The following is a 26,436-nucleotide window of genomic DNA, read 5'->3' on the forward strand; positions in this document are numbered from 1 at the left end:
GCTGCCAAACTTCTAGAACAAGTGTCCGACATCCGCCGCCTCCTCTTCCCACCTCCCACTCTCCCTGATCCCACCACAATCTGGCTCCCGCCCCCGGGGCTTGGTGGAAGCAAAGCTGGTGCTAGGCTCACCCCCTCCCCCCTGCCCGCCCACCCCTCCCCCGGCTGCCCCCAGGACCTCGTGGCCCACCCACTAAGCAGCCAGCGCTGAGGCCCCCCCCCCCCCCGTCATCCCTTTGTGCCAGGGGGCTACCCTGCCCTGGCACCCCCCTGCCAACAGAACCCTGTCCGCTCTCTGCTCTCGGTGCTTCCCTCAGGGGGCTCCAGCCTGGGCCCTTCCCTGCCTCTGGGTGCCCGCAGACGCTCAGCACACGTGACACAGTTCCCCTGCCGCTGTCGGCATCCCCATCACCCCCACCAAGGAGTCAGCGGGTTGGAAGAGCCACTGGCAGGAGTCCACACCTGTTGACCCCACTCTCCACGCGAGCTACTTGCATGCTTCCTCACGGGCGCCTTGATGCCCTGTCCTCTCGAGACCGAGGCCTGCACCTCTCTGAGCCGAGCTGGGGGTGACCTCGGACAGAGCCGGGTGGAAGTCTGGGGGAGATCTGAGCGCCAGCCCGGTCCGTTCCTCAGCCCCGGGGCCCCGCGCAAGGCACGGGCTGGGGGACCCACTGCAGCTCTCTCGGGGCTGACCAGCAGGTGAGAAGCTGAGAGGTCAGTCCTGCCTCACCGTCTTGGGCTCCTTCCACCCACACAAAGAGAATCTGAGGCCTCCAGACCTTGAACCCAGGACCCATGGTCCTGTTTTTTCCCCATCCCTCAGCCTTGCACAGAGAGTTCCTTACTTGGGGGCGGGGGGGATTCTTCGATGGACCTTGGGGTATCTCAGCCCCAGAGTGGGAAGAAAATAACACACCCGGGGGTGCGTTTCTGGGCTCAGAGGCAGCCGGTTCTCATGGTGCTGCTGCATCCCACACCCTCACGCCCAGACACAATCACGCTGCCTCAGTGCCCCCTCCACGGGGCTGAAGCACATCCTTTGGTCTCTGAGACGCAGTTTATCCTCTGTGAAACCAACAGTGGTCGTCTTTTGGGGGAGGGGGTTCACACGTGGCAATGCTCAGGGGTTCCTCCTGGCTCTGCACTCAGGAAATACTCCTGGCAATGCTCAGGGGACCATATGGGATGCCGGGGATGGAACCTGGGTCGGCCACATGCAAGGCAAGTGCCTTACCCACTGTCCTATGACTCCGACCCATGTTGTCATTTTTTAAGTCCACTTTTTTTTTTTATCTTTCTTTTTCATGCAGCAGAGCCTTTCCTTGATGACGTATGAGCCACAGCAGCAGGTCCCACCATGGGGACAGGAAGCAAGGGCTGGGGCTCTGGATTGGGTCCCTGTTTTCTCCCCTCTGCCCTGCGGCCACAGCAGCTGCCCAGAAATCTACAGGCTTCCAGACAGAGAATCCCAGGCCCCCTCGCGGAAGCCACACCCCCACCCGCCCCCTGCGCTGCAGGCCGCCCACTCACAGACTCCAGAAGATGCTCCGGAACGCCATGTCTCCCGAAGGCCGCTTCCTACCTCCCCCCACGCCCCTCCCCCTGCCTGCGCCCCCCCCCCCCAACCCAGCAGAAGTCTCGTGGGGGACACAGCCGGCCTGGGAACCGGAAGATTCTGTTTGCCGCAGGGAACATAGAACCAGCAGAAGCTCCGACAGATTCCTGGGTTGGGCTGCACGAGAGGTTTCTTCAATGGGTTACAGAAAAGAAGAGAAAAACATGCAGAGGGTTTGACAGCGAGGGTGAGAAGCGGGAGGGCCAGGGAGATGGCCCAGGGCAGCCTGCTGGCTTGGCTCACAGCCCCACCCCGGAAGACCTACAGGGAAAGGGGCTCCAAGCTTTAAGCCCTCAGAGCTGCAGACCGAGCTCCGCGCTGGACTCCTGGGTGTAGGGATGGCGGCTGTGTGTCTCCGGCAAGGCCTGGCCCTCTCTGTTCTAGCACCCTTCTCGCCAAACTTCACAGAGCACTGACACGATTCTGGGCCCCTGAGCCCCTCCCACTCCACCCTGGCGGACAAGCCCCTCTCTGGGTGCGGGCAGGAGTGGGGCAGGAGGGGACCTGGGCTCTCCAGAGGCCTGTGCATGTGAGCTGCGGGCAGGCCTGACACCGGAGATGTCCCTCGGTGGAGCCATTTTTACCTCCTTGTGAGGGTCGGCTGTGCTTTCCCTTCAGGAGCGCCTTGGACAGCCCTGGGGTGTCCCTGAGATATAGGGGCAGATGTGCTACCCTGAGGCACCTCCTCTCCTACAAAAGCTCCCGCGCTCCTCAGCCTCTCTCCCTCCCTCCCTCCCTCCCTCCCTCCCTCCCCTTCTCTCTCACTCCTCCCTCCCCTCTTTCCCTCTCTCACTCTCCCTCCCTCCATCTCTCTCTTTTTCCCCTCCCTCTCTCTCCCTTCTTTCCCTCCCTAATCCCCATCTCCCTCTCTCCCCCACTCTCCTTCCCTCTTTTCCTCCCCCTCTCCCTCTCTCCCCCTCTCTCCCTTCTCACCCCCACTCTCTCTCTCTCTCCCTCCTTCCCTCCCCCTGTCTCCCCCCTCTCTCCCTTCCCACTCTCTCTCTCCCTCCTTCCCTCCCCCTTTCTCTCCCCCCTCTGTTTTTGTTTTGGGGCCACACCTGGCAGTGTTCAGGGGTTACTCCTGGCTCTGAACTCTGGAATCACACCTGGCTGTGCTCCTGGGCACCCTATGGGATGCCGGGAATCGAACCTGGGTTGGTTGTGTGCAAGGTACACATCTTACCTGCAGTGCTACCGCTCCCCTCCCACAGCCGGTCTCCCTTGATCTGGCTTCTGGATCTCCATCACCCACCCTGGACTATCTTCGAAGCAATTTACTTCTTTCCTCCCCCCCCCCCCTTGCAACTTACAGTTTTTTAAATATTCCCTCTCGGTGCCTGCTCTCCGAGACCGAGCAGGTCTGAGATTCATGCAAGCGTGAATCCTGCTGCAGTCCCCTCAGAGTTCCCCAAGTCACCAAATGTCAACTTCCAACCGTGGTTCCCCACATCATCGGAGACTGTCCTAAGTCTTTTACAGGGTGTGTGCTGGGCTCAGGCAGGGACGGCGAACTAAGTATGTGCTCAGGAAACACTTAGCAGCGGTAAGAATCACTCCTTTGACATGCCCCCAAGTCACTAAGTCCCCAGGCTTCTCCGATGAAAGTTCCTGACGCCTCAGAGGTGCCACTGAGCCTTGGCCCCAAGGACTGAGGGCCTGGCTGGGCCTCCGCAGGTAGGACGGGCTCAGGGGGCTGTGCCCGGCAGGCCTGCAGAGCCCCTGGGCGATCAGGCTGGCAGCAGGAGCAGGGCAGAGCGGCAGCACCCGCTCTCCTCACACCGGCTTTCACCCTGCGCTCCTACACTCTGCAGGCAGCAGGGGCCGCGGCGCTGGGTGCCCTGTGCAGAGGCTAGAATGCGCGCCCTGCGTGCGCCCAGAGGCGGCCTGGACTGCAGGGGTGCCGGCAGAGGTGCTGGGCGCGGGCGGGCAGGAGGAGGCTCGCGGTGTCAGTGTGGCTCATCCTGTGTGGGGGCGGCGGTGCGGGGGCGGAAGGCTGCGGCATGCACCAGAACACGTGCGCGCCGTGGGGCGGGGAGGAGAGGCGAGGAGAGCCGCCCTCACCCCGAGTCTCTGCCCTTGCACCTCAGCCCTAGCCCTGGCCTTGTCGTCGCCTCTCCCTGGGGCCTGGTGCAAATCTCTTTGTACTGGGAGCCAGCGCCACCATCTGCGCTAGGAGTGGATGGTGCATCTGGTTCTTCCGGTTCAGATGTTCCGGGAGCGTGACATTTTCCATGAGCGCCTCTCTTCCAGGAAGCACTGGCAGCTCTGATGGGCTATTTCGGGCATCTGCAAGAGGTCTGTGATCCCCATTGTACAGATGGCAAAGTTGAGGCCCACAAAGGCTAGGGTGCAGCCAGAAAGACCCAGTACATCAAAACATCAGATACTGCACCAGGCTTGGAAAATGAGCCATGGTTCAGCATCTCCCCATGGTGGAATGGGGGGGGGGGGGTTGACTCGATCCTCCGTCCAGGTCACCAGGAAGGTAGAGTTCCCTGCTATCGGCAGGACAGGGGAGATTCCCCATGCACAGCACAAGGATCCCTCATCTCCTAACTGAACACCAACCCAGTGCAGGTCTAGGGCTGCGGCTCGGGCCCCCGGCCTCAGTCTCCACATCTGTGAGATGGGTGAGTAAGTCATCGGCCTGCCTAGAGTCGAACTAAGGGCTGAACACCTGCCACTAAGCTGGAGAGCTGTGAGTTGGAAAGGCTGTTAGAAGCCCTTGACTCTTGGGTGGCCACTGCGACCTAGGACGGGTCTGTCCCTTAAGCACCCTGCAGGAAGGGCTTGTCAGTGGCTCAGCTCACGGTAGATGTTAGAGCCCAAGTCCCCAAGGGAAGTGGAGCCTCCAGGATGGTCCCGGAGTCGGGCACAGCATCCCTCTTCTGGAACATCTATTAGTGGCCCAGAGCCGGGAGGCGGGAGGAGACAGGGTTCAGGTAAGTCCGGCTGCAGGCAGCCCGGTTCCAGGCTCCAGGCCCTCCATTGGCTGGTTTCGAAGGAGAGGGGTGGCCAGCTCCCTCCAGCCCTCCCTCCTCTCTGAAACCTGGAGGCTGCTCTGTCCGGCCGGCCCGGGTGGGGTTGAGAACCCCGAGGAGCCTGGACGGACGCTGAGCAGGCCTCCCCCTCTGATTTCTGACATGAACTCCCACCCTGCCCGGGTTCTGCCGGGGGCCTTCCCAGGTGCTATGGCCCCACCCCAAGCTGCTTCTCTGCCCCCGGGGCCCTGGGCTTGCCCCTCCAGGAAGGAGGACTGGGGTCAAGGTGGAGGACGTGAGCTGGGTTGGGCTCCCAAGAGAGAGCCGTGCCTCAGGCCTCCAGGGGGACCAGCACTTCCGGCCCACCTGAATTCAGGTGCTGCCGTCCAGTCAGCCGCGGTAGCAGCACAGAGGCCCCAGAAGCCCGAGCCAGGGCCCTGACTGCAGCTCATGAGCCCCCACGTCTGCCTGGCAGGCTGGACAGGGGCAGCGTCTTGGTCCTCTGAGCCGGCCCTGCCGGCCGGGCGTCGCTGGGCAGGTTGCCAGAGAGCCCGGAGAGACTGGCACCCTGCTTTGCAGCTGGGCAGTGCGGGCGGGGTGGGAGAGGTCCCAGGTTCCTGTCGGGCTGACCCGAGGCCTCTGCCAGCCCCGCTCCCCGCAATCAAAAGTGGGTTCTGGGCTGTGACTGCAGCTGGGCCCCGGGCCCATTGGCTTCGCGGTCCTCAAAGGCCATCGATGAGAAGTTGCTTCCACCAGCAGGCCTGGGGGGGAACGCAGGGCTTGGTCGATGACCCCTCCCTGAGCTGGGTCAGTGCCAAGTATCACAAGGCATCACCTCCTGCCCCCTGGGCTGGGGCTGAAGTTGAGGACCAGGGCTGGGGTCTCCGGCCTCCTCAGTCACTCCCCGGGCTGTCTCCCACTCCCCCTTCCCCAGGGCAGCACCCGAGCTCCGGCCCACCCTCTGCCTCCCTGACGTCCTGAGCGTCCCGCTGCTGTTTGGAGCTGGCGCAGATGGCTGGGGAATGGACACTGAGGCATTCATCGACTCCTGGAGGAATATGTGACCTAAAAATATGTTAAGAGCACTGGTAGCCCCGGCAGGGAGAAGTCTGGAATTGATTCGACAGAGCCCCGCCGTGCCGCCAGCCTGGTTTCTCCTGTCAGTGCCATGCCGGGGCTCTCTCTCGCCAGCAGCTCCATCCTTGCCTGTCTCTGCAAGCACCCAGACATGGGATGTGGGCACCAGCCCGGGCACCTCCTGCCCCCAGGGCTGGGGCTGAAGTGGAGACGGCGGGAGAGGGGAGACTCCCCATGGAACAGGGGAATATTCCCACCTCCTCTTGGGGGCCAAAGCATCACTGGTTTTCACTCAGCGCCCAAGTCACATCCCAGCTCCATTTCACTGCTGTCTGTGACGCAGTCCCCACTCTGAATCTCGGCCCGAGCCTCCCGGGCAGCTCTGGCCCCCCTGGGCTTCCAGTGGGCCTGAGGAAACACCCCTCAGAACATTCCCGCAAGTTTCACGGCCTTGGGCCTCCAGAGAAACCCCAAACAGTTTGTGCTGACCACACTGCCACCCCCTTGGCCAGAAACACACTTCAGCAAGTCTGCAGTTGTGCCGAGCACAGGGACTCTGGTGCCAGGAGAACCCCGCGCACCAGTAGGTGTGTGTGTGTGTGTGTGTGTGTGTGTGTGTGTGTGTGTGTGTGTGTGTGTGTGTGTGTGTGTGTGTGTTAGCTACTTGTGCACAGCCACGGCCTATCACCCCCCCGCCTTGCCTGTCACCCCCCCACCCCCCCCCCCACACACATGCAGACATGAGCATGAGCTCACACAAGCCTCCAACACCCACACCTCCATGCCTGCAGGCCCCAGCCTCACACAGACTGGCATGGTCAAGCCTCCCGGCACACAGCTGCATCCCACCCCAGGCGGGCCCCCTTCTCCCGTTGGCTCTCTGCACCCACCCAACCTCTGCCTGGGGACTTGCCATGAGCGTGCATACGCAGTCATGCATGCTCCCAGCTTCAGTCCCCTGGATACCAGCCCTCGGCACTCCGGAGGCCCCCGCAGGTCACCGTTCTCACCGGGCACCCTTGCACATCGAGCCTCTAACTAGAACAGCCTGTCCTGCACACAGCACCCACAGGTGTACCCAGACTCAGTTTCTCACTCCTACGTGCCCGGGTTAGGGCTTTGTGGCAGCACCCCTCTGCTCCCAGAACCCCTAGCCCCTGCCCTCCTGCCACCATCAGGGTACCAGGGCTGCTTTGCCCACGGGAAAAACACCACCTTCACCCCCATCCATCCCGGGGATCTCCGCCAAGCCAGCCAACCAGGAACACTGCCCTGGTCCTCCCCAGCTCCCCGAGCCACCCCATGGTTCGCCTCTGCATTTGTCCGCCCCCGCCCCCCACCCGCAAACAGCAGCAGCAGAAAATGAGCTCAGGGCTGGACAAGTTTTCTGGGGGCAAGAAGTGGTCCCTCCCGCTCCCGGCCTCCTGCAACAGCCTGATAGCCCTTCCCATCCTCCCCTCACCCAGGAAGCCGCTCTGCCACTGTTGTTAACCCCTGCCTCCCGACAACACTCTTCCCCTGGAGGGAGCCGAGCCGGGAGGAGGGGGAGCTCGAGTCACCCACACAGCCTCTGCAGGGATCTAAAGTTCTCTGGGAGGCAGAGAACTCTCAGTCCCCGGAGGGATCCAAGTTGGGAGCAGATGGCCATCTCGGGAGGAACTCAGCAGGGAATTCCAGCCTTGAACTCAGCCGACTGGCAGGATTTCTTTCAGAGCCCGAGTTTCTGAGAATCCTCCCCAGGGTCACATGCAGTGTGCGTGTGTGTGTGTGTGTGTGTGTGTGTGTGTGTGTGTGTGTACACGGACGTGCATGCACCCACCATCAGCCCTTTCACCCGCTGCCCTTAGCACATCTGTGCACCCAGAAATACACCCAGCCCTGACTCCGACACTGTATGTGTGCGGGACCCCCTCCGTGCGTGTGCTCTGAGCACTGCAGGCAGCCCGCCCTCCTCGCTGACCCCGGCACCACCCAGGACTCTCCGGGGTGCAACTCACTTTCCCAGTTCCTCAAAGAGCTGGTACTCCTCTGTGAAGCGGGTGCAGGTGATGGTGGCCATGCTGGTGCTGGGCGGGCTGCAGGGGCTCGGCACCGGAGACCCAGGGCTGGGGCACTGCTGCTCGGCTCCCGCAACGAGGGCCCACGCGCCCACCCAGGCTGCCGAGTGCGAGCCGACAGCCGGCTTGACTGACGAGCCCCAGGCTTCTGAGCAGGGCACTGTGGCTGCTCACAGCCTCGCGAGCCTTCGTCAGCATCCAGGTCCCCATGGCAACCACCTCCGAAACGCCCTGTTCCCGTTGCCCCGGTAACTGCCTCCCCAACACCTGCCCGCCTTCCACTGCAAAACCTGCTCCTGAATGCCGGCCCTGCCTCACACAGTGCTGCAGGCCTGTGAGGGCCGTGGGCGGGGGCCAGCGCCCTGGAGGTGAGGGGCCCAGGGAGGGGCGGGGGGAGGGGAAGGAGGACAAACTTAGTCCACAAGTGAGCTCTGCCGGCCTCCCCCATCCCAACTGTGGGGTCCTGGTAGCCTACAGGATGGGATTAAGTGGGGCAAAAAGACAGTTACCATGGTTACAGCCGGTGAGCGCCACGTTCTGGGATGGTCCCTGGGAAAGACAGGAGGATGCTGTTGCCCTGGCAACTTGGTCTCCTCCGGGGGAGACAGGTATTGCCCCGTTGTCCTGGCAACAGCGGGTTCTAAGGTTTACTGCGAAATGATGGCTAGTTCATGGGGCTCTCTGCAGACCGTGGGGGTCTCTGTAACAGTCTCTGAAGGGGGGGCATAACGGGAGGAGTGTCAGCTTTTCTGTCTCTTGTTCTGCTCTCACACTCTCCTCTTGAACACCTTGTCTGTGGCATTCCAGCTTGACAGAAAAGTGCGGAGAGACAGCAGGGTGGCGGGGGGCACAGCCCTGGTGTCCTCACCCCCTGCACCCCATGGCGGTGACGGTGGGGCCTCTCCACAGTCTCCACACCCCAAACCCAGCGGGACCCTGAAGACTGGTCTCCTGGGGCCCACGTCCCAGTTTCTGCTGTGCTTGAAGCCAAGGCCAAGAGGCAGAGAGGGCAGTGGTGGGGGGAGCCCGCCCAGCCCAGAGGGTGGTCCCCTACCCTGCCATTTCCAGCCCTTTTCCTGCTTGCTCAGCAATTCAAAGCAGCAGCCACAGCTACGACCCCAATGTGGCCCCCTGACCCGCCCCCCCGCCCCTCCCACATACCACCACAGGCTTGGGAACAAGGGGTAGGGGTACAGGGAAGGGGCAGGCTCTGAGTTCCGCTCCAGCAAAGGCATTTCCCAGCCAGGTGCCCCTGGCCTTGCGGGGCCCTGCTCCCCAGCCCCTCCCACTAGTTCCTTCTCCGTTTCTTCCAAGCAGACAGGGCCAGCTCGGGCTGCAGGGGAGGCCGGCGCTGCAGGGGGAAGGGCCTCTGGGAGGAACGGGAAGCTGAGGCCCGGGGGAGAATAGGAACAGGTGAAGGTGGGACCAGGAGCCTCCATCCCCGGCCCGCCCCCACTCTGACTGTCCCCGGTGGGCTCGGCTGGGACAAAGGCTGCCACCCCAAGCCTCTGAGGTTGTAGCCCGCCCTGCCAGCCCCCTAACTGCCTCGCTGGACACGTTCACTGGTCCGCTCACTGGCGACCCTCCTTCCCAGCGGGACCCTCACTCACTGCCCTCTGGGTGCCCCCAACCCCACCCCCTTCCTGTGAGTGGGGAGCAAACAAGAGTGACGGGGCTCCTCTCCAAGCCAGCTCTTTTTCCCCCCCCGGGAGAGGAGAAGGAGGGAGGCTGAGGGGAGGGCTGGAGGCGAAGCGGGGAAGGGGGGGAATGGCTTAGCTACTAATTGCACCATTACCACCTTCAGAAAAAAGGAAAAACCACTTTGTTTTGTTTCTGCGCACAATATGCTTCCCGCTTCTCCCGCCAACGTTGCCATTCAGAGGCCAGGAGGAGAGGCCGGGGCTGAGGGGCCGCACTGCTGGGGGCCGCGGGCAGGCACAAAACGCCCTGCTCCAGGCTGGAGCACCTGGAGGGAAGAGAGGGGAAGGGCTGTGCCCCACTTAATCCCATCCTGTAGGTGCTCAGCCGCCCAGACCCTACAGCCCACCCCAAGACGGGGTGTGCTCAGTCACCACAAAGCCAGCAGCCATAGCCGGTGGGGGTGGGGGCCCTAGGGGACAGGCAGCACGGTCCCATGGTTCTCTGTGTGCCTAGCCAATGCAATAGTACAGCGGGAAGGCATTGGCCTCGCACCCAGCCAACCCGGGTTCGATTCCTGGCACCCCAATGTTGTCCCCGGAGCACGGCCAGGAATGAGCCCTGAACACAGAGATAGGAATTAGCCCTGAGCCCTGCCGGGTGTGGCCCCAAACTGAAAGCAATTTTTTTTTTTTTAAATAGATGAGTTGCCTAACCTCTCCGGGCCTCACTCCTTCCTGCTAGAGTTCATCGTCCCACTGCCTCCAGGCCTGCTCTGTGGGTTCCCTGCACCCTGTGACTGACACGCTGGACAGACGGGGCGTCGTCGTTATGGAGGGGTGCAGACAGCCCCTTCTCCCCACCCTGACTCAAGCAAGCATGCACGGTGCTGTTCTCGGAGTCCCCTCAGAGCTGGCCTCCTGTTCTGAGCAGCCCCTGGCCCAGGCCTGGTCTGTGGCGGTTCCCCGACGGCCTGGGCCGCTCCTGCTCACTCACTGCCGCCTGCAAAGATTAATGACTACGACGACGAAGAGCCGGTGCTTGCCCGGGATGGGCTGACGGGGATCTGACTGGATCTAACCGGACCTGGTGCCGTCACCCGGCTTCTCCTGTCTGCTCGGCCCTGCTCCCTGCCGTGAGGGTGGGGGTGTCCAAGGAAGAACCAGTGTGGTTCCGAGGACGGGAAGGGGCAGAGGCGGTATCGCTGGTCCGCTCTTCACTGGCTCTGTGGAGGCCACAGAGCTGGCCTCCGTCCACAGCCCTGTCCCCCGGGAACTTGGTCTGTCTCCTGTCTCCCATTTCCCCTCTCGCTCCAGACTCCCCCTTTCTCTCCCTCCGCACACATTTCCCACTTCCCCTGTCCTTCCTAGTCCTTTTCTCCTCTCCTTTTCTCCTCTCCGTCTCTCTTGCCTTTTGGTTTTTTATTTTTGGCCTCTCGCCTTTTGCTTTATTGGGGGGCCACACCCAATGATGCTCAGGGCTTACTCTGGGTCATATGTGGTGCCTGGGATTGAGCCCGGGTACCTGGGCTCTGACTCTCTCTCCGACCCCTCCCTCCTTGCTTTCTCTCCCCCTGGGCTCAGGGGCAGGGCCCACCCTTGCTGCAGGGTCATGAGGGGTCCAGAGCAGAAGGAGGCAGTGGAGAAGAGGATGAGCTCTCTTTGGGGTCCTTGGCCACCCTTACACACCCCTTTGCAGGGGCTCGGGGACCCTTGGACCCTGAGCATAACTGCTGAAGAAGCTCAGCCTTAATCCACCGCCTGGCCTGTGCCCTGAGACTGGCCTGGTGGGTCAGCAAGGAGACTCCGTGGCATGAGAAGGGGCCATGATGGCATCGGTGGGGGTGCTTCCTGCCAGCCCCCACCAGGTATGTGAGCTGGTGTGTCCAGCCCCATCTGTCTGGTACATGCTACTCAGGAGCAGGCTTGGCCTGACTCCAACGTGAAGATCAGGGATGCCGGCTACAAGCCCCGTTGCATCCCCTGGAGATGGGGTCGGAGAGCGAGCCCTGGGCACAGTTCTAGGGCCTCAGCTCGGACACCCACAGGCGCAGTCCAGATGTCCAGCTCCCGCAGGGCCCGGGCAGACACCAGAGAGAACACCGGGGGGCCGGAATGGTGGAAAGTGGATCAGGAGAGACTTGACCCTGCCAGGGGCCCAGGGGCAGGACACTCGGCTGACTCCCTGGGGTAGTGACTACCTGCTCTCAGGGGGAGGCGCGGGTCAGACTCTTCTATGTCCTGACAAAAGACACCCCCTGCAGAGGACAGGAAAGCCCGTCGCCCCGGGGACAGGGGCTGCCCCGCCTGACCTGCTCCTGCACTAGCTGTTCCATGACAGGCTTTTCCCACGTCCCCTCCTGGGAAGTCGGGGGTGGGGGCACATATCCCTTCACAGACAGGACTGGGAAACGATAGGACCAGCCACTTTAATGCCAAGCCTTGTGCACACCGCACTGATCACGGCCCTAACGCAGCCCACCGGAAGGTTTGGTCAGAGCCCACTTGACAGGGGTGTGGCATGAGGCAGCCTGGCCCACGGCTGCGTGTGTCCCACACCCGCCACAGGGGATGGGAAGGCCGTGGGGGAGCTGGCGGCTCTTAAAGGCAGGGAGTCCACGTCCATATAGATGGGGGTCCACGTCCTTACAGATGGGGGGTCCCTGGCCCTTCCAGTTGGTGGAGCAAAGGATTCCCCGGTGGTGAGGCTGCATTAGGGACAGTCCAGAATTCCGACTCCCAGAAGCACGTGCTTCCCGTTCACGGCAGTGCCTCCTCTTTGCAGCCCAGCAGGCCTACCTGCCAAGGTGAGATGCAAGTAAGCAGCAGAGAGGGAGGAAGACAGGGAGCCGGCCCCAGAAGGTGAGCTCACCAAAGCCCGGGGCGCAGGGAGACGGCCCAGCTGGGACAAGGCGGTGATGCTGCTTCCGGCTGGCTAGCAGACAGGCCCCACACCCGGCAGGAAATGTCAGGGGGCTTCTCTGGGCATCTCTGCTTTGCCCCACACACCTCCAACCCACCCCCTCCCACACACACATGGGGTGCAGCACTTGCCTGGCACCCCCTCAGGGGCTGCAGAGTCCAGCACCCAGTGCCTCAGATTGGAGGGGGCACAGGAGTCCTGAACTGTGTCAGCTGACAGGCAGGGCCTGGGGTCTGTGGCCCGAGGACGGGGGGAAGCCTGAGTGGGCTCTGGGCTATGTGCTGGGTCCCAGCGAGTGAGCACTGAGCCAGGGTGCAGCACCAGCCCCAACCCCAGCTCAGCCGGGGTCCCTCGGCCGCAGAAAGCAGATGTAGAGGAGAGGGGAGCAGAGCCTTTAATGGTGACCCCGAAGGGCAGAGGGTGCAGAGCTAGCGCTGGGACAGGGCACCCTGCTGACAACGCCACCCCTGCTCAGGGCAGCCCTGGCTCCACAGTCCCTTGCAGGGGCCCTAGAACCCTGGGTCCTGGACACGGCCAACACGCCCCTGTGGTACGCCCGGCCTGGGACACCCCCTCAGGGGAGCCCCTCCGAAGCAGGCAGGCCGCTAGGGTACCTGGGGCCAGAAGCCTCAGCCAGGGCTCGCCTCTGCCCCAGAGCAGCTCAGCATCAACGGGCAAGTTTCTGCCGGGGCTAGTGGGGATGGGGGGTCACCAAGCAGGAACAGAGCAGGGCCCGGGACAAAAGGCCTCGGGCGCAGACCCAGCTCTGCAGCTGCAGGCCAGACCCACGTTCCCAGGCGCAGTCACCGTGGAGATGCCGCTGACACCGACACCCAAAGCACCCCCCCAGCCCCCATGCCGTGCACCCACCCCAGCCCAGCCCACCCATCCCGCTCATCCCCAGGCTGACGAGTCCTAGCAGGCCTCCTTTGCCAGCGACAAAAATAACTATTTTCAAAATTCACAGCAGGGCTTTCGCCTACACACGCTGCGCCGACTGGAACCTGAGGGAGACATGCAGAACGCAGCGCGCTCTGCAGCAGGCAGGCGGGGAACTCTGCGGCCCCCGCCCCCGGCCCCCGCGCAGGGCAGGGCCTCGGGGAAGGGCTCGCTGAGACGCTGTCCGCTGTCCGGGGTCTGAAGTCACGCAGCAGCCGGACCAGACCAGAATTCCGATGCTGCTTCCCGGCCGGGCCGCCCACCTCTACCCCCGAGCACCGGGCCGGCCAGCACCAGCCCGCCTGCCCTGGCACACACCCCCTCCCACACGCATACCCAGACCTGGCTGCATTGGAATCAAGCTCGTGGGTCCCTCCACCACCACTGCCCTGTCCTGCAAGGTAGACAGGGTCAGTGGAAATATCAAACCCAGGAGGGGAAGGGCTGGGCCCCAGGTCAAAGGAGACACCACACCCCCGCCACCAAGGGTTCTGGTCATTGGCTCAGGAGCCGTTTTCCCTGCTGTTCCCATGATGCTTGGCGCTATTGCAACCAACCACTGAGTGCGAAGTTCCTCCGAATGCCAAGGGCAGGAAGGAGAGCACGCCCCGCTCCATCCCCTGCCTCCTGTCTGGCCCCAGAACCGACCCACACGTGGAGCCATGAACGACCTCCCCAGATTCCTGCACCCCCACCGTCAGCGCTCAGGGGACCCTGCCTGAGCCCCATGTCTCAGCGGGGTCCAGGGCTGGAGTGACCTCCATATCCCCCTGCAGAGGGCCAGGGTTCAAGGGCAAGGCTTTGACTGAGCAAGGAGACAGCGAGTCTGCAGGGGCTCATCCACCTGGATCCCCAGGTCCAAACCACAGTGCAGTGAGGTGGCTAGAGCTCATTTTACAGATGAGGAGACTGAGGCCCAGAGAGCCTGTACAGACCACCCTGGGTCAGGGCACGACCGAGACTCAGGCATGCCAGTCCGGTTTATTCCCCCCCCCCCCACATACACACCTCAAACCAAGTTCACGCCCCACTGCCCTGCACACGGGGCTTTGGCACCAGACTGGAGGGGCCAGACTAGAGTATGGGAAACTCGTGGAGTGACAGAAACCCTCCCGGCGGCCCCCCCCATCCCGTTCAGATGCGGTGAGACATCAGCCTGGTGTTGAGTTTACGGAAGAAGGAGCGCAGCTTGCAAATCTTGCATTTCTTTGGGCGGTGCCCCCAGGAGAAGCTTCGGGACCTGCTTTGCTCCTCCCCCTCCTCCTCCTCCTCCTCCTCCTCCTCTTCCTCCTCACTAGCCCAGGGGCCCCAAGCTCCCCCGTTGAAGTCAGGGTGGGCCCGAGGATTCTCGGCCGGGTAGCGCACAGGGATGGCCGTGCGGTTATAGTCCACCAGGCGGGCCAGCAGGGCTCGCACCACGTCGGGCCGCTGGCCGGCCAGGTCCTCCCGTTCGTAGGGGTCCGCGCTGATGTTGAAGAGCCACACGGCCTGGCGGGCGCTGGCCAGGCGCTCCAGGTTCCACCAGCTGCCGGGGAAGGCGGCCAGCGTCTGGGGGGGAATCCAGTCTCCGTAGCCGGGGTCTCCCGTCAGCAGCTTCCACTCGCCCACGCGGATGGCCGCCTGCACGGCCGTGTTCCAGATGCCGAAGCCCCCCTCCAGGGAGCCGTGCTCTGCGTGGTTGTACAGCGGGTCGATGTTGTGCAGGATCTCGGTGCGCGGCGACGCCCGGCCCTCGCTGATGGCAGGCCATACGTCGTAGCCATCCAGCCCATCGGCCGCCGAGGCACTGCCCCCGGCCAGGCCCACCAGGGTCGGGTACCAGTCGGTGATGTGGACCAGGGCCCGGCTTGTCCTGCGCTTCCGTTTGAGCAGGGGGCTATGGACGAAGCCCAGCCCCCGCACGCCCCCTTCCCAGTAAGTGCCTTTGCGTCCCCGGAGGGGCCAGTTGCTGCCCCCCGAGAAGGTCTGGCCACCGTTGTCGCTGGAGAAGATGATGACGCTGTTGTTGTAGAAGCCGTAGCGCTTGAGGGCCCAGGTGATGTTGCGCACGGCCTCGTCCATGCAGGTCACCATGGCCGCGTACTTCCGCCGGGCCACGTTGCCCATGGCGCGGTAGCGGTACAGGTACTCGCGCGGGGACTGCAGGGGGGTGTGCACCGCCTGGAAGGCCACGTAGAGGAAGAGGGGCTGCCGGGGGCTGTGGCTGGCCAGGATCTGGCTGACGCGCTGGGCGTAGAGCAGCGTGGAGTACTGGCCGCTGAGCCCCCAGGCCACGCTCTCGCCCTCGTGCAGGTCGAAGCCGCACACGCCGGGGCCGTCGCAGTTGTCGTAGGTGTAATAGTCCACGTTGCCCGTGAGCGAGCCCAGGAAGGTGTCGAAGCCCCGGCGGGTGGGCAGGCACTCCTTGCGGTAGAAGCCCAGGTGCCACTTGCCCACCATGTGCGTGGAGTAGCCGGCCTCCTGCAGCTTCTGGGGCAACGTCACCTGGTCCAGCGGCAGGCAGTTGGGCTGCCTCGGGCGAATGATGGAGTGCTGCAGTCCGGTGTGGATCTGGTACCTGGAGGGACGCGGGGGAGGGGACACGAGAAGGCACAGGTCAGCTGCAGAGCAGCACTGGGCCACCAGCGCCCTCCCTCCACCCCAGCTCTCCCCAACGTGGGCTCCAGGCCCGGTCCCCACGGCAACTGCAACAGAGGCATCGTCTCCTGGGCCAAGCACATCATCTCACTGAGCCGTCCAACTCAGTAACTAAAGCAGATTTTACGATCAGGTGGCAAAAGAGAAGACTGATGTTTAGAAGTCACCGAGGCTCGCACACGAGGAAGCTGGGAGTTTGACAGAACCAAGTTAATCAGGACAACGACGATAATGACAGCACACGTTGAGCTCTTTATGCAAATTACCTCCCTAAATCTCACCACAGGGGCTGGAGTGGTGCCTCTGCCTCAAACATGGCCAACCAGGGCTCCTTCCCCAACACCCCATATCGTCCCCCAAGCTCACCAGGAATGACCCCTGAGTGCAGAGCCAGGAGTAAGCCCTGAGCACTGTCGGGTATGGCTCAAACCGCCCCCCCCAAAAAAAAAAAATTAGAAAGTAAATAAATCTCACCATAACCTAAGGAGTACTGGTCATTATTATTCCCACTTCCCACACAAAGAAACTGAGGCTCAGTAAATGGAGTCACTTGCCCTGGGAGTCCCGCAATTAATAAATGAGGCTTGGATTTGATACCCAGCTGTCTGGCTCCAGACTTCAGATTTTTCCATGCGGTCTGGAGCCAGTCCTGCTCCCACAAGCAAACCCCTACTCACCCTTGAAAGCCCATCCTAAAGGTTAGCCCACTTGAAAGCATTTCACAACTCTTTCAAAGAATGACTCACTTTTGCTTCTGACTTTTCTAGAGTAATTCCCTTTTAGTTTGTTTGTTTTTTTGGGTCACACCCGGCGATGCACAGGGGTTACTCCTGGCTTTTCACGCAGACATTACTCCCGATGGTGCTCGGGGGACCATATGGGATGCTGGGAATTGAACCCACGTTGGCTGCGTGCAAGGCAAATGCCCTACCCGCTGTGCTATCGCTCCAGCCCCTCTCCTAGTACCCAGATGATATTTCAAAGTCACTCATGAAACACATAGATCAGCGAACAATGGCCCTCCAGATTTCAGAGGCATTTAGGTTCACGCCATCTTCCAGTTTATTCTCCTCATCTCTAAAAGACACTAATGTCTGGAGGAGGGAAGGGCTTTGTCCTAGGTCACTTGGTGGTCAGGGCCAGAGCTGGAACTTAAATCCAGAACATGAATTCGAGCAGAGTCCGTTGAACAGACCCTGTTCTGGCAAAGGAGACGGGACGGGCATCTGTTTGCTCACCTTGAGGGGTGACTTGGTTAGATAGGAGATCTCTAAACCCTTCTAAGTCCCAAGGCTTCTAAGGCCAGTTCCCACCTCCCTGCTGGGATCTGGGTCATGCAGGCAGGCTAACGCCCTTTGGCAGGAACAAACCCTGCATTCCTTATTTATGCATTCCTAGCCCAGTCCCCTTTCTGAGGGCCAAGGCCACATGTGATCTGCACATGCTATCTAGTTTTGACTCAAATCCTAAAGGTCCCAGATAAATACAAAACCCAGAACTCCAGGATGTTAGAATCCCTCGCTTTTTCCTTTCCCATCAACACACACCTTATTACCTGATTACCTGATACATCCTTCCACTGCTTCTTCTTATTTTCTTTACATTTTGTTGCTGTTGTTTTGTGCCATACCTAGTGTTGGGGACTGATCCTGGCTCTGCTTCATCAGGGAGAGGGGTTCACTCCCACTTGTGCTGCTCTGGGGCTCAGGGATTGAATACAGCTCCCCTCATCTCCCCCCCCCACCCCACGCACACACTTCTTCTTAAAGTTGTTACTATTCCAGAGTGGTAGTACAGCAGGTAGGGCATTTACCTTGCACGCGACCAACCCGGGTACAATCTCCAGCACCCCATTATGGTCCCCCAGGCACTGCCAGGAGTAATTCCTGAGTGCAGAGCCAGGAGTAACCCCTGAGCATAGCTGGGCGTGACCCAAAAAGCAAAAAATAAAAAAATAAAATATAAAGTTGTTACTGCTGTGAGCTCTCTTGAGCGACTATTACCATTTTTAATAGAATGGCCCCCTCCTCATTCACAGGTTTGCTTCCTGTGGTCTCACCTAGCCACATTCCACCTGGATCCATTCTATAGTTTATGCAACTGGGGTTTCCCCCAAGGGCAGCAGCACACCGCCAAGTGCACAGGGCTGGCAAGCAGCAGAGCTGAGCTGCAACCCCAGGACAACAGAACACGCGCAGCCCCTCTCACGCCCCGCCTCTCCAGACCTCCACCAAGCTATCTGAACAACTGGCCCTGACCCGAGCAGAGTCCCTGGAGCAGGACTCTCGAAGAAGGGGTCTTCGAGGATGCCCTGCTGCATTGGTGCGCAAAGTGGGCGAGCGCCGTGAGAAACGCATTTCCTCCAGCCTCTGCAGATGCGACGGGCTGCATTAAGGGACACTCCTGAGAGCAGCTGGCCTCTGTGAGACGGAGCCAACTGCAGGGGCAGAGGACAGATACTGCCCAGCCATGCTCAGCCAAGTGCACTAACTTCGAAGACCAGCGGCTGAAGGTTGCCCTGTGCGGCTGTTCATTCCCCTGCTTCAAACCAAAGTCACCTCTGCCAAGAGACGCTCACGTGTGCACAGCCCTCGGGGCTGGGGAGTCCTCCCTCCCCCCCCTCTTCTGGAGGTTATGCCATATTTGGTCTTGGATCCCACCACCATCCACTCTGCAGTGCACCCTGTACCCCCCAACACAAACACCGGCACCTTTCTCCCTTCCCTTTCTCCGTTTCTGGATCTAAACTCTGACAGCCAAATCAAAGGGAGAAATGCCAGTTGATTTCCAACTCCAGGCCACCCAACCCCTCCTCCTACAGGCACTGAAGGTGGGCCTGGGAACAGAGTTGGGAGCCCCTGGGCCGTATGTGTCATCTCTCTCCTCCGGGCAAAGGCACTGCTTCCAGAGATCACACCCGTGGCTTCTGGGTGGAACTTGGGAGAAAGCAAGCCTTGGACCCCGTCCAAGGAGGCTTAGCTACAGCCGTGCCAAAGGATTTTCTCCTCTAAGTGCCCAGAGTTGGCTTTCCTCGATCCGCCTCCCGTCTCTCTGCTCTTCTAAGCTTGTAATCCTGCCTCCTTGTTGGCTGTGGACAACTGCTCATCCAGAAAGTGGCTCTCAGGCAAGTGGAGATGATGCGAAGAGGATCAGACACTGGAGTTAAGTTAACTAGCCTAAGGCCACACAGGTGACTGCAGGGTCTCTTTTTCTCCTCAGGTCTATGGTTCCTGGGCTTCCTCCCAGCGTCTGCAGACAATCTGGGGGTCCTACCCTCACACAGAGGCTGCCATTCTCTGATGAGCAAGCAGGTTACCAGAAATTTCATCACACACACACACACACACACACACACACACACACACACACACACACCTTTTCAAAATAAAAATGATTCTCTGGTCCATTCTATGGACAGGAAAACAGATTTGGTGACGTTAGGGCATGGGGGAGGGTCTGGAGAGCAGCAGCTTGCAAAAGGGCCAGTCCCTCTGGTTCCTCCAGGGGAAGGAAAGCCACTCTCCTTTCACATGGTGTGGAACGAGGGTTGGTGTAGGGAAACTGAGGCCCAGAAAGAGCAAATAACCATCACTGTGTCACCTGGAGATAAAACTGGCCCCATCTGCCCTGCTTTCCCAAGGCCCCGCGGGGGTACTGTTGGGGGAAATCTACCTCCTGGGACTATCTGGGGTGTCAACGGCAATCCCAGGGCCCGCAGCGGCCGTGCCTACCTGCCGGTGAGGAGTTGGCTGCGTGAGGGCGTGCAGATGGGCTGGATATAATAATTCTCCAATTTCACACCCTCAGCGGCCAGCCGGTCCAGCGTAGGGGTCTCGATATCGGAGCCATGGTAGCCCACGTCGTGGTACCCCTGGTCGTCGGTGAGGATGAAAATGATATGGGGACGCTGGGGAGGAGCGGCAGAAGGCTGCTCGGCGGCCTCCCCGGGCCCATCGGCCACCAGGCTCGGCTTGGACCAGTCCCAGGACAGGTAGCCGAAACTGAGCAGGCTGACGAGCGAGAAGCCCGTGAGAGCGTGCATGGCCATGTTCGCCCGCGCGCGCGTCCAGCCGCGCACGGCTCCCGCGCTCACTGCCCGGCGCGCCCAGGGCGCACGGCCCGCTCGCCGCCCGACGCTGCGCTCAGGGCCCCAGGGGACCACCCAGCGGGTGGTCGCGGGGGCGCCGCGAGGCGCTCCGGAGAGGTCAGGCCCGCGCTGAGCTGCCCTCGGCCAGCCTCCCGCCCGTCCTGCGCCGCCCTCGCTCTCTTCCCCAGCTCAGCCAGGCCAGTCCGAGACGCGGCGTGGCGGCTTCCCAAAAGTGCTCTGCACCATCCTCTGACTCTTCTCTCCCTCCGAGCCCTCAATCGCCCCCGCCTCCTAATTTCTCTCCCTTCTGCTTTCCCTTTTCTCCTCCCCTCGACCCTCCAGCCCCCCAGCCCGGCCTCTCGCCCCGCCCGAGTGAGTCCGGAGAACTAGCGAGCTCCCCGCAGGGAGGCGGGCAGGACCCCAGAGGGGAAGGGGAGGGAGGCAGGGCTTGGGCGGGTCTGGGGGTGGGGAACACAGCGGGAGAGAATTGCGAAAAAGTTGTAACATCTGCCGCCGGGCCCCAGGTGGAGGGGTGGGACACCCCGAGGCGACTCCGCCCCTGGGCGGGATGCCCGGGCTGCCCGGCCCTCAGGCTCCAGCTTCGGCCCTGGACAGGAGGGAGGGGCCGGCCTGGAATTCCATAGAACAGCTCCAGAAAGGACATTCCTTGATGGTGGAGTCTTGGCATCTCCCAGGCCCAGCCTGGAAGGATAGCGCGTCGTTGTCTGCTCTAATCCAAAGGGGGAGAAACCGAGGCCAGAGAGAGGGAAGGGGGTTAAGTCACAGAACACTTCCGCGTGTCTCTGACGGCTACTTGCAGCTTTGAGGGGTTGGACCTATCCGTCAGTGGACCACTAAAACGAAGTGGACTATGGGAATGACTCTGGTTAACGCCGGGTACTGGAAAGCGGGCGATGGGGTTCTGGCCTTAACAGCTTCCCTTTGCCAGGGGAACTGCTCCCGCTGGTGTATGCGTGCAAGACGAACCAGTATCTGTTGCAAGAATACCTGCTCACACCAGTTCTCTCCGGATCCCTAAGAGACAGCTGAGGTGGGCATGCCTGCTGTGGCAGGGAGAGGGCAGATTTCCAGAGGAAGGGGGCAAGCAGGAGAGACTGTCCCTGCCCCCCTGTCGAATGCGGCTTTGCAAGCCCAGAGCAGCTGCTTCCTCAAGACCACCAGGCTCCAGCGTCTTAGGAGAAACGTTTTCGTTGTCTCGTGCCAGTCACTAACTCCAAGCAAAGGACACCGAACAGTGTATGGGCCAGATCCAAGCTCGACGCTGTCTTAGGGCCCTGGGTACTGCTTTGCAACTTCCGTTTGGCCCCATTTTCCAGGCTTTTATTAGACTACACTTTCAAAACGGGAGAACTAAGCTAAGCAGAAGCAGCTAGGCTTCATTTGGACTTCAAATGTTTAATATCACAGTGTCCGGAAACCCTATTCCCCAGGCTTATGTGACCAAGGACCCTCTGTCTTACAGAGTCTCTCGGAATGGATGCACACATGCGTGTCCTCCCCTCATCTCTCACCTGGCGGGGTTCTGTCCCATCCCTTCCCTCTCTCCCTTAAAACCACCCCGTGTCGGGTAGAAACCAGACCTCCAAAATAGCAGTCCAAGTGAGGCTGCATTTCCAAACGAGGGCTGCGTGGGGCCAGCCACTCCTGTTTGCTCAAAGTCCCATTTTTAGGGTGACCAGATTTATCAAGAGGGAAAGCAGAGCCTGTGGTTCCGGGGGAAGAAGTGTTGAGGGCAGACGGAAGGAATACAGACTCCCGAGGCTGCTAAAATGCTGCCTCTGAAGGTTCAGTACGAGGCTGGGCAAGGGTCAGCATGGCCGTCACGAGGCTTCACCTGAACTCAGATTCACCCAGACCTTGGTCAAAAGGAACTGGGTGGAACTGACTCCCGCCTGCCTCATGCACACGGAGAAACGGCCAAGGAGTCTGGGGTGGGACTCTGTCAGATGGCAAAGGGTCCAGAGATCCAGTGCCAGAGCGCACAGGGTAGGGCACTTGCCTTGCACACAGCCAACCAGGGTTCGATCCCCAGCATCCCGTATATTCCCTCCGAGCCCACCAGGAGTGATCCCTGACCACAAAGCCAGGAAAGCCCTGAGCACCGCTGGGTGTGGCTCCAAACCCAAAAGGATCCAGAGATCTCTGGGAGGCCGTGAGAGACAAAACAAGCAGAATGGGGGGCATTCAAATCTGAGCTCCGACATCAGATTGCTTGAGTTCAAACCTGACACTTGGTGGTCAAGCCTTGGGCAAATTATTTAACCTTCATTACCCTCAATTTCTTCATCTGTAAAATGGGGTAATACTATAAGGGAGATTGGGTGCCGTGTTCATGTTAGTACCCAGCACACAGAAAACACACAGTGACCGTGAACAGCTATGATAGTCATTCTTGGTGGTTCTGAGAGAAAAGACAGAACAGTGAGTAAGAGTTACTGGCAGACAGATTTGGGGCCAATTTAAAGGGATTGTTCTGGGGTCGAAGTGATAGTACGGTGGGTAGAGTGCCTGCCTTGCATGCAGCCAATCTGGGTTTAATCCCTGGCACCCCACTATGGTCCCTTGAGTTCTGCCAGAGGTGTACCTGAGTACAGAGCCAGGAATAAGCCTGAGCTCTGCCAGATGTGCCCCCCTCCAAAATAAAATAAAATAAAGGGGTTGATTGTAAAGCAATCAGATGGCTTGCTTATTAGAAGGAAGGCAGTGACAGGGGAGTGGGCGTGCAGACCCCACAAGCTTGGCTCTCTGTCCTCTCTCCCTTGTTCTCCACTATTCTTTCTTCTAAAAATCCCTCGGTAGTCACCAAGTACACCAGAGACCTCTGGGGGCCCTACACCCCTCTGGGGGCAGGGGAAATAAGTACTAACCCTCCATTCTCCCCTAAAGGCTGTCACCCCTGGGCGCCAGGGTGCATTTTAGCTAGGGTCCAGGGAGGGGCTCAAATGCCTGCAGGAACCCCAGATTCACTCTCTGGCACTGCAGGGTGCCCTGGGCAAAAAACAAACAAACAAGAAACTTAAACTGGACATTTCCAAAGGATAAAGGAGTGTCAGGAGGGCCCCAGCAGGGTAACCCCAGGTTGTTCTCCTGGGGGGGCCACAAGGGCGCAAGCCTCGGGCTTCCTGCCCTGGTCCTCTCCTGAGCCTGACAGTGGCCTTCAGCTATCCCACTCCCCAACAGATTCTCTGAGACTCCTCAAGGTCAAGTTCAAGAAAGCTCAGAGACACCAGAATTCCCAAGTTCCCACTTCGGCCAACCTAGCCTCTGCAGTTTTGTATCTTAGGGTCCACTTCGAAGGTGAATGACAGAGTAATATACCCACCTTAGACCGGGAAGCTGTCTCCCCACTCACATAAGTGTGTGATTACCCCATCCCTTCAGATGATGACTTTATTAAAACACAAGTGAAACCTAATTTTTGCACCCAGAGAGCAAATCTGACATGGCAAAGAGGTGGCTGTGTCCCTTCCTGTCAGAGATTCCCATTGATGAACTCAGACTTCCAGACGCAGAGTCCCATCACTGGAACTGTGCAAGCGAAGAAATCATCCCTCACCCAGGAGGTAGCAGAGATCCCCCATCACACACAAGGAATGACACCAAAGGGCTGTGCAAGTTCTTTCCAGCCTGAAAATGTTTACAACCGAGTTTCCTTTCCCCAGAAAACTTCCAGGGCCCAGAGATATGCTAGTGAAAACCCAGGTGAGTCTGTTTTGTGGCTTTATCTCTCACAGCACTGCGTGTGTGGTTGTGAGTATCTACGTATGTATCCATGTTTGGCCATCTTGGAACTAAAATGATCTTAGCACAGACACGTCCTTCTGACTGAATCAGCCCTGAATCAGCCCTGACAAAGAGCTTAGGCACACACTGAGGTGGCCTACTGTCCTCTCTCAAGAGGACAGTTTGTCAAGGACCTAAAGGAAATCATACAAGCAGTCAGAAATGTCCCAGAGGAAGTGCCTCAGACCTGCCTCGCTCTAAGCCTGCCAGCTTGACCATGTACATCATCCCTTTTTTTTTTCTTTTTGGGTCACACCCGGCAATGCACAGGGGTCACTCCTGGCTCATACACTCAGGAATCACTCCTGGCAGTGCTCAGAGGACCATATGGGATGCTGGGATTCAAACTCAGGTCAGCTGCGTGCAAGGCAAACGACCTACCCACTGTGCTATCACTCCAGCCCCATGTACACCATCCTTACTGAGCCAAGGAGCTGGTTTCCCAGGCCCAGAATCCTGGAAGCAACTCAGAGAGAATGTAGGAACTGGTGTCTGGAGGCAATTGATTGTTTTATAGCACTGTAGCACTGTCGTCCCATCGTTCATCGATTTGCTCGAGTGGGCACCAGTAACGACTCTATTGTGAGACTTGTTACTGTTTTTGGCATATCGAATACGCCACGGGTAGCTTGCCAGGCTCTCTTAGAGGGATGGAGGAATCGAACCCGGGTCGGCTGCATGCAAGGCAAACGCCCTACCCGCTGTGCTACCGCTCCAGCCCGAGTCTGGAGCCTGATTTATAGTACTATAGAATCACAGTGAAAATACTAGGAACAAAGACTGAACATTCAGACTGGCGAAGTCAAGAGCCAGGAGGTGGGATGTCATCTGGGGCAGAAGAATAGAGCTGGATCCCTCTGAGGCCCACCAGATCACAGCCTGCACAGGTAAGGGTCCAGAGTTTCAGTCCTGTTCAGGACCCTCTTTACAGCAGCCAGGGAAAGATCAGCTTGGTCTTGAGGTTTCTGGGGTTTGGGGTGGGTTTTTTTTGCTTTGTTTTGTTTTTTTGGTGGAGGGGATGTTGAGCTACATCTGACTATGCTCAGGGTCCCCTGGCTCTGCCCTCAGGGGTTACTCCTGAAAGTTTCAGGGAGCAAACTGGAACTGGCTGCATGCAAGGCAAGCTTTGGGTCATGGTGCTCTCTCTGGCCTGCAGACGGTCTCGTTTGTAAGGTTTCATCCAAAGTGGTGGCCATCTCACATGCTGGGGGGAAAGGCAGCTGAGATAGAGAAGGGAACACCTAGTGGAAGATGTTGGGAGGACCCACTTGGGTTGAAAGCTGCGTGCCGAAAGTAGACTATAGACCGAACATGATGGCCACTCAGTACCTCTATTGTAAACTACAACATCCAACAGGAGAGAGAACAAAAAGGAATGCCCTGCCACCGAGGCAGGGTGGTGTGGCGGGGGTGGTGGGAGGGATACTGGAAACATTGGTGGAGGAGAATGGGCACTGGTGGAGGGATGTAAATGAAATGCAAACATGAAAGTTCATAAGTTTGTAACTGTACCTCACAGTGATTCACTAATAAAAAATTAAATTAAAAAAAAAAGTGGTGGCCATGGGCAAGTTCATACTCGGAGTCTCTTTCCTGAGAGACACGGCCAGCAGTACTCTGGGGCTACTCCCAGCTCTGTGCTTAGGAATCACTACTTTTTTTTTTTTAATTCAATTTTATTTTTGTAAAGTTGTTCATAGTAATTCATTATATTTAATATTCAAACACCAATCCCACCACCATTGCACCTTCCCACCCACAAACAACATTGGGGTGAATGTTTCCAGCCCAAATCCCAAACCGTGCCCCCCAAAGCAGAACCGAAACAATTAATTTTTATTGCTTGTTATGAACAACCCACTAAAAATGGCCCAATAAAGTTTCCTTAGAGGAAAGTGTGTGAAGATTGTTGTTTTTCACCCTGGAGCCATTAAGCTCTTGTATAAGAGATTACTAACGTGTTTGTTATGCCCAATGAAGTGTTGTGTGCTACTCTTGGTACATCAGTGGTGTAGAGTATGAGAGATTGCTCCTGGAATTTTAAAATCTAGAATATGATCATACAGCAGTTTCACTCATGGGTGAAGCCTATCTTGCTCTCTTCAGGGAACTTTATTTCAGAGTCTCTGGATCTTGGCCGTTGATGAGATTATAAGGCACCCCGAAGGCAGTTTGTGGGTGTGACTGCCAAGCTACTGGTAAACTTGGGAGATGGGCGGAGGAGGCCGACTCCCACTCTGAGTGAGCTTGGAGATCTCAGTCATGGGTCCCGCATACCTGGGTTTTTCTGCAGGTTCCCCCATGGGTGAGGCTCATTGGAGCCTGTGGAGATGGGCCCTGAGCATGGTGGCAATTGAGTTCTGGAGGTTTTCGGTTGCCAGGGCTCTGTTGGGGCGGGGAGGGAAATTCAACCTGCCCCCCTCTGAGTTGCCCCAGTGAAGATAGCCTGGTGTGGGGTCTGTATGTTCAGGGGTCACTTCTTGTGGTGCTTAGAAGACCATGCAGTGCCAGGGATTGAGCCAGAGTCCCCACCCTGCAGATCATGCATGCAACCCACTGAACCATCTCCCCAGCCCTTTCCTAAATTTTCAACCCCTACACGTAAGACTGTGCAGCACGAAAGGGGAAGTGGCGCTAAGTGGGAGACAGAATTCCACTTTGGGTGCCCGTTTCAACA

At 59.3% G+C, this 26,436-nt stretch overlaps 2 protein-coding genes across 4 annotated transcripts in view; both read right to left on the reverse strand.

Moving 5' to 3' along the window:
• Window positions 1-7,904, reverse strand: part of CAMK2A (calcium/calmodulin dependent protein kinase II alpha) — a 56,831-nt gene extending 48,927 nt beyond the window's left edge. Inside the window, exon 1 of one of the 3 annotated variants that reach the window (XM_055141500.1) lies at window positions 7,673-7,903. In XM_055141500.1, coding sequence (XP_054997475.1) covers window positions 7,673-7,734 — 62 coding nt within the window. In that variant the 5' untranslated portion in view covers window positions 7,735-7,903. Of the gene's footprint in view, window positions 1-7,672 lie in introns of all 3 variants that reach the window. The other 2 variants (XM_055141501.1, XM_004620609.2) reach the window with 2 other exon arrangements.
• Window positions 7,905-14,265: 6,361 nt separating this feature from the next.
• ARSI (arylsulfatase family member I) lies at window positions 14,266-20,223 on the reverse strand. Its single transcript, XM_004620610.2, has 2 exons — window positions 19,600-20,223; window positions 14,266-15,788 (listed from the first exon to the last, which is right to left on the reverse strand). Exons 1-2 carry the CDS (start codon window positions 19,914-19,916, stop codon window positions 14,366-14,368), a joined length of 1,740 nt encoding a protein of 579 aa, XP_004620667.2. The 5' UTR covers window positions 19,917-20,223; the 3' UTR covers window positions 14,266-14,365.
• Window positions 20,224-26,436: the final 6,213 nt, after the last annotated feature.

Source organism: Sorex araneus, chromosome 6, assembly GCF_027595985.1.
Source record: "Sorex araneus isolate mSorAra2 chromosome 6, mSorAra2.pri, whole genome shotgun sequence".
NCBI lineage: Eukaryota > Metazoa > Chordata > Mammalia > Eulipotyphla > Soricidae > Sorex > Sorex araneus.